This window comes from Nannospalax galili, unplaced genomic scaffold (genome assembly GCF_000622305.1).
Source record: "Nannospalax galili isolate Female #2095 unplaced genomic scaffold, S.galili_v1.0 scaffold635, whole genome shotgun sequence".
Lineage (NCBI taxonomy): Eukaryota > Metazoa > Chordata > Mammalia > Rodentia > Spalacidae > Nannospalax > Nannospalax galili.
The window spans coordinates 1375219-1383143 of NW_008335836.1; the positions used below are offsets into that span (position 1 = coordinate 1375219).

General features: G+C 40.8%; 1 protein-coding gene across 1 annotated transcript in view; it reads right to left on the minus strand.

Annotated features, from left to right (window-relative positions):
• Window positions 1-7204, minus strand: part of LOC103732123 (tripartite motif-containing protein 30A-like) — a 50909-nt gene extending 43705 nt beyond the window's left edge. The window contains 1 exon segment of the mRNA XM_029562279.1: window positions 6782-7204. Within this exon segment, the coding sequence (XP_029418139.1) occupies window positions 6782-7201 (420 nt within the window). The 5' untranslated portion in view covers window positions 7202-7204.
• Between the last annotated feature and the right edge of the window lie 721 nt (window positions 7205-7925).

The following is a 7925-nucleotide window of genomic DNA, read 5'->3' on the forward strand; positions in this document are numbered from 1 at the left end:
CCTTTAATCTTTGGTTATACTTTCCTTTTGGGTGTTTAAGGCCATACAGTTGGCCCAGATAAACCAGTTTACTTTTACTCTTAAGGTCATTTGAGGTTCTTTCTGAATTTTTACACCATCTAAACTCTCTCTCCCTCTCTCTCTCTCTCTCCCATCTATCCACTTCCCCCCTCCTCAGTTTAAGTGCCCCTCATCTTCCCCTTTTCTCCTTGATAATATCTGCCTCTTACTATTCCCCTTTCTTCAGTTCCTTCTTCCCCTTTACTTCCCTGGTTCCTTGTGTGTCTTTTCCTCCTCCCTTTCCAGTTGAGTACTCATATTTTCTCCATTTCCTTCTTGTTAACATCTGTTTCATACTTCCCCCTTTCAGGCTCGCTCTTTCCCTTTACCTCTGTACTTCCTTTCCATTTTCTGGTCTCTTGCTGTTAGAGCAGACTATATACTCGTGTATAATGGAATAGTGCTACAATCTGCAAATGAGGGAGAACATATGTCGCTTAATTTTCTGGATCTGTTACTTCACTTAATATAACAGTTTCTAGCTCCATCCATTTGCCTGCACATTTCATCTTTTCTTACTGCTGAGTACAAGTCTACTGTGTAAATGTGCTGCATTTTCATTATTTATTCATTAAGTGAATGACATTAGATTGTTTTTATTTCTCAGCTATTGTAAAAAGAGCTGCAACAAATACTGATGCACAGGGTGAGTCCTTTGGGTGTATGCCAAGGAGTGGCATAAGTGGATCATATGGTAGATTAATTTTTAGTTTTTAAGAGTTCTCCACACTGCTTTCCATAGTGATTGCACAAGTTCATATTCCCACTAGCAGTGAATGAGTGTTTCCCTTTCTACACATCTTTGCCAGCATTTGGTATCATTTGTTCTCTTGATCTTAGCCAGTCTGACTGGGGTAGGATGCACATCTTTGATCTGCATTTCTCTAATTATTATGAATGTTGACCACTTTTTAAGGTGTTTCTTAACCATTTTTGTTTCTTTGTTTGAGAACTCTCTGTTTAGGTCCTTGTTCCATCTTCTTTTATTTTCTTGTTTCTCTGTTTTTTGAGTTCTTTGTATATTCTGGATATTGATCCTCTGTTGCATGTATAGTAGTTGAATATTTTCTCTTACTCAGTATGCTTCCTCTACTTTGTTTTTTTTGTTTTTGTTTTTGTTTTTTTCCTTAAAGAAGCTCTATAGCTCTGTGGCTTAATGAGGTCCCACTTGTGGACTGTTGACCTTTAATGCCTGAGCAACTAATGTTTGATTTAGAAAGTCCTTTCCCACACCTATATCTTGTAGAGTACTGCCTATGTTTTCTTCTAGCAGTTTCAGAGTTTCAGGTTTTATATTGCAATCTTTGATCCATTTGAAGTTGACTTTTGTACAGGGTAAAAGATAAGGGTCCAATTCCAATTTCATTCTTCAGGTGGAAATCTATTTATTGAAGATACTCTCTTTCCTCCATTTTGTGTTCTTGGCACCTTTGACAAATATTAGGTGGCTGTAATTGCATACAATCATGTTTGGGTCTGCTATTGATCTACGTGTCTGATTTTGTGCAAGTACCATGCTATTTTTTTATGACTATAGCTCTGTAATATAGTTTGAGATCTGGTATGGTGATCCCCCAGTATTGCTCTTTTTGTCCAAGGTTACTTTGACTACCCAGGATCTTTTGTGAATCCATATGAATTTTAAGATGGGTTTTTCTATCTCTGTGAAGAATGTCATGGAGATTTTGATTGGCATTTCATTGGATCTATAATTTGCTTTTGGTAGGATCATCCTTTTTCACAATATTAATTCTACCAGTTCATGAACATGGTAGGTCCTTGCATCTCCTGGTGTCTTCCTCTATCTCTTATTTAAAGATTAAAAATTTTCTGAGGATTGAACAGATTGTTCAGTGGTTAAAAGCACTGGTTACTTTTGCAGAGGTCCCAGGTACAAATCCCAGCACTCACATGAAGGCTAACAACCATCCATAACTCCATTTCCAGAGGATATGATGCCCACCTCTGATCTCCATGGACACTGCAGGGCACAGGTACATTTATCTACATGCAGGAAATACACTCATATATGTGAAAAAAAAGATATATAAAAAATTTTAAAGTTGTTAAAATTTCCGTTGTAGAGATCTTTAATGTCTTTGGTTAGGTTTATTCTCAAAATTTTAATGGTGGGGGGCTACTGTGAATGGGAGGTTTTCCATGAATTCTCTCTTAGATTGACTGTTATTGGTGCAAAGAAAGGCTACTGATTTTTGTAAGTTGATTTTCTAACCTGCCACTTTACTGAAAGTATAAATCATTTCTAGTATTTTCCTGGTGGAATTTTTGGGATCGCATATCATCTTTAAATAGTGATAATTTGACATCTTCTTCTACAATTAGTACTCCTTTAATTTCCTTCTCTTGTCTTCTTGCTCTTGCAAGGGTTTCAAGCACTCTATTGAAAAGGAGTGGAGACAGTGGACAGCCTTGTGTGGTTCCTGATTTTCATAGGAATGCTTCCAGTTTTTCCCCATTTAGAATGATGCTGGCTGTTGTATATAACCTTAATTATGTTGAGGTATGGTCCCTCCAGTTCAGTTCCTTCTAGGACTTTTAACATGAATGCATGTTGGATTTTGTCAAAGGCCTTTTCTACCTCTATTGAGAAGACCCTGTGGTCATGGTCTTTAAGTTCACTTATAAGATTTATTACATTTATTGACTTATGTATACTGTACCATTCCTGCATCTCTACAGTAATGCCAACTTGATCAGATTTTTGGATGTGTGTCTATAAGCAGTTAGCGAGTATTTTGTTGAAAATCTTTGTACCTATTGTTATTAAGGATATAGGCTGTGATGCTTTGAATGAAAATGTCCCCCATAGGCTCCAAGTGTTTGGACATTTTATCCCCAGATGATGGTGCTGTTTTGGGAGGTTTTAGAAGGTGTGGCTATCCTGGAGGAATCATATCACTGGGGGTTGGCTTACAGGGTTCTTAAGCCTTGGCAGACCTCTAGTCAGTCTCTTGCTTCTTGTGCCTGCGTGATGATGTGAGAGCTTCACTTCTGCTGCTCCTGTTCTAGCCACCTCCAGCCACCATGCTTCCCTATCATGACAGACTGTAATTCCCTTGGAACTGTAAGCTCAAATAAACCCTTCCTTCTATAAATTTCTTGGGTCAGTGTTTCTGTCACAGCAACAGAAAAGTGACTAATATAGTAATTGGTACCAGAGAGTGAGCTGTTGACTGTGAAGAACCTGACCATGTGGGGTTTTGGAGGACTGTGGAAGACTTTGGAAGGTTGGGCTAGAAAAGCAGTTGACTGCTGTAAGAGGAACTTAACAGGCCATTCTAGTAGGGGCCTGGAAGAAAGTAGTGCTGAGAACAGTGTAGTTACAGAGGGAAATAAGGACTTAAGCAGCAATTGGGATATTCTATACAAGAGTCTAGCTGGAGTCTGCCCACAGCCAAGAAGCTTGCCTGAGGCTAACTAAGTTGAAATGTAATGGACTAATTTCTTTGGTGGAAGAAATTTCAAGACAGCCTAATGTAGAAATGGTGGCATGGATATTAATGGTGAATATTATGCAGATCTCCAGTGAAAGACAGCAAATGGGACAGAAAGATATACAGTTTGAATTGAACAAAAGCATTAGGAAGATAAATGTTGGAGCCCTGGCATATGATGGAGAGGATCCCATTGATAAAGAGATTAAAGTGATTAAGGAGATTAAAGTGATTAAGGAGGGACCTAGAGATTCAAACTTAAACAATGGGGAGAATGCCTCCAGGGCAAGTCCACACCCAGTTAAACCTCTAACTTGTGAAAGGAAAATGCTGCAGGGGCCACGGAAGAGAAAAGCTTCTAAAATGGATAAAGCAGGCTGGAGTCCATCCCAAACTTGCATTCAAACTTGGCAGTGTTGTTCACCTGGCACTGGCTTTAGAGGCATGAAAGATGCAAGAGTGACGGGGTCATCAGTTCTTCCTCTGTGGTTTCAGAGAGCCTCGGAAGCCAGGCAGCGTGAAGCTGGGATTCCCCTGCCTAGGCCATTGCGTGAACCTGTGAAGGTGAAGCCTGGTTGGCAGTGGAGAACCCCAAGAAGTTCATGATGCCAGAGCTGTGAGGCATCTGCCAAGAAGACCTGCACACAGGGAGTGGGACCAGTACAAGAGGAGATGTGTGTTGCACACAGCAAAGCTAGAGAGGCTGAGCCATCTAAGCCCTTTGGAAGTAAAGTCCCAGAAGCTGGACATGGAGACACTGGATTTGGTTTTTGCCCTGCTAGTTTTCAGTCTTGTTTTGGTCCAGTATTTCCTTACTATGCATCTGGTATTTCCTTACTGTGCTTCTATTCCTCCCTTTTGGAATGGTAATGTGTATTTGGTTCCACTGTATGTTGGGAGTATGTAATTTGTCTTTTGATTTTATGGAGGCTTACAGTTAAGATATCTACCTGGGTCTCAGAAAAGACTGGACTGTGGACTTTTAAATAGTATTGAGACTGATAAAGACTATGGGGACTTTTAAAGTTGGACTAAATGCATTTTGCATTTTTTATGGTCATGAGCCTATGGGGGCCAGGGGGTAGGATGTGATAGTTTGGATGAAAATGTCCCCCATAGGCTCCAAGTGTTTGGACATTTTGTCCCCAGATTATGGTGCTGTTTTGGGAGGTTTTTAGAAGGTGTGGCTATCCTGGAGGAAGCACATAACTGGGGGTGGGCTCAGATAGTTCTTAAGCCTTGCAGGATCTCCAGTCGCTCTCTTGCTTCCTGTGCCTGTGTGATGATGTGAGAGCTTCACTTCTGTTGCTCCTGTTCCAGCCACTTCCAGCCACCATGCCTCCCTGTCATGACGGACTATAATTCCCCTGGAACCATAAGCTCAAATAAACCCTTCCTTCTATAAATTTCCTGGGTCAGTGTTTCTATCACAGTAAACAGAAAAGTGACTAATACATGGGCCTATAGTTTTCTTTTTTTGTTGTGTCTTTACCTGATTTTGGTGTTAGATTGATACTGGCTTCATAGAAGGAGTTTGGGAATTCTCCTGCTGTTTCTATCTTTTTGAATAATTTAACCAGTATTGGTTATAGATCATCTTTGAATGTCTGGTAGAGTTCTGCTGTGAATTCATCTGGGTCTGGGTTCTTTTTGGTTGGGAGGTTTTGTATCTGGTTCAATATCCTTATTTGTTATGGGTCTGTTAAAGCTGTTAATCTCTTCTTTGCTTAACTTAGAAGTTTTGTTTTAAATTTTTGAATTTAATGGACTGTAGATTTTTAAAGTCTTCCCTTACCATGTTCTGGATTTTTTAGTGTCTGTTGTGTTGTTTCCCCTTTCATCTCTGATTTTGTTAATTTGGATTTGCTCTTTCTTTCTTTTAGTTAACTGGGCTAAGGCTCTGTCTATGTTATTTAACTTTTTTTTTTTACAGTGCTTCTCATTTCCTGCATATTCAATTCCTGTGATTTAATTTTTTTTTATTGTCTTTGCTTAAGTAGTCCAGTTCTTCAACTTTGTCATCCAGTCTTGATATTCTGTTTTTTGTTTCATTCATTTTGCTTGTGAGGATTTCTCCCATTGTTTCAAGTTGACTTACTGAGTTTTTCAATTCCGTCTTCATTTCAGCTTGGGTTTTTTTCATTATTTCTAGCTCTTTTGTGAATTCCTTTTTCAAGTCCTGAATTGTATTTGTTATTTTATTCACCCCCATACTTGTATTCTCTTGAGCTTCCATCTCAAGTTTATGCCTATCCTCTTTGCGTTCTTTGAGTTGGTTGTCTGTATTTTCTTTAAGTTCTTAATGTTTATGATTGCTTTTTAAAATTTTGTGTGATGGGGGTCCCTCAGGGTGATTCTCATTGTTGTATACTTCTTTAGGACTGGTGGGTTTTGTTGGGGACACATTCTCTTGGTTTTTCATATTATTTGTATTTCTGTGTTGCTCTTTCAGCATGTGGTTGTATTTTGGTGGTTGTGTGTCCAATAGGAAATTTTATTCCTCCTTCATTTAGTTGAATTTTGTTTCTTTTTATATTGTTGATGTAGCTTGGTTGCTTTTTGCTAGGCATGAGAAGTTAGTTGGTGTATGCTTCAGGTTCTTGCAGGGTTATAGGCTGGTCTGAGTAGTAGGTGAGTCTGTGGTAGGCAGATCAGGAGGGGGACCAAGGGTAAGATGGGGGAGGACAGACTGTGGAGGGTCTAACATACAAAGCTGGAGAACTGACCTAGTCTGGGTGCAAGGGATCAGGAAGAAGTGGGCAGGTCTGGACTGAGAAGGGAATTCAGAGATCTGAGGCAGGAGATCAGGAATGGCCTGGGTCCAAGGCAGGAAGGGGGACAAGATGAGGAGGCAGAGTTGAGCTGCTCAGTCTGCAAGGGAATCAAGATACAGTGGGTGGGCCTGAACTCCTATTTTTAAAAAATCCTAATAGAGGAACATGATCTGGGCTTAAATCTCAACCAATATCATTTATGCTTACACTTAAGTACTAATCAGAGCCTTTCTTGGACATCAAATCTCAACATCTCAACATTATAGGGAAAGCTATAGAAATATTTGCTCTTGTCCTACAGTTTTAGTATATTGTCTTACAGTTATGTGGTTGCATACATATGTTCTGTTAGACCTGGGAAGGCAACAGAGGATGGAATGAAATCACAGGACTCAATTCCATGAACGCAAGAGTACTGAATTCTCACACAAAGTACAGGCTTCCCATGAGGTTCTAGTCTATACTGTTTTCTAGCTGCATCTCATTTCTTACCTTGTACTCCTGGACCACCTCTTCAATGAAAAACGTTTGGTGACCACGGTGCTCCTGAGATCGCTCACAAAGCCAGCAAATGACCTTCCTGTCCTTCTCACAGAAGAGCTTGAGTTTCTCTCCATGGCGTGCACAGTAGTGGTAGACTGTCTGCTTCTCCTCTGGACTCAGCATGACCGCCTTGAGAGTCTCCACAATGTTGGCCACATGCCGAATAGGCCTCAGATCCTCAAACTGGTAACTGACTCGGCACACAGGGCAGCTGCCCTTCCCCTCTTGGTCTTTGGTGGACTCATAGTTCAATGTGATACAAGCCTGGCAGAAGCTGTGGCCACAGTCTGCGCTCACAGGTTCCTTCAGGAGCTCCAGGCAGATGGGGCAGGTCACCTCCTGTATGCTCTTCAGGACTGCTGAATCCATAAAGGCAGTGTGCTGCTCCTGCCTGTCCTGACTGCAGTGTTGTCCTGCTCAGATGCCTGCACCATCAGGAAGGTGAAGAGGTCAATGTAAAAGAGGCAGGAAGAATAAACAGTGATGATGCGGAAATCAAGGATGGGCCAAGAACAGAACAGTGAAAGGCAAAGAAGAAAAGGGAGAGAAACAGGATTTTCATAAAGTATTTTGCTTCCAGTTCATACCATAGGACTAATTTCAGACACATAATGATTGTTATTTCTCATTTTCATGAAGAGGAGGTGAAATGGAGGGGTTTTCTTTCAGCAATCTTTAGTAACCTACCATCTTTCCCTGACAGCATATCCCCAGACAAAAAACAAATGTTCGGTATTAAAAGGATAAAAACTTTTCCAGGTGCCACTATGGTTCATTTCCATGTCATTGATTCCACAGACACTCTGAGCACATGTGCCCTGGATCACGGCATTGCTGAGGCTGCCAATAGGCCAATCCAGGTATGATCCTGAAAATTATATTGCACTTTTACTGGGGAAAATGGAAACATCAAGTCTCCCAAATCCTTCAACCATTGAGGATGCTCACTAGCTGTACTGCTACTGCTGCTGCCACACAACCCTCAGTTCAGGCCACTGAAACACCTTCAGACTTGGCCAACATGACAGAGCTGCGTGAAGACTACACCACGGTGTCTACCTAGAACCAGAGCCACTGCACCTGACCAAGTGAC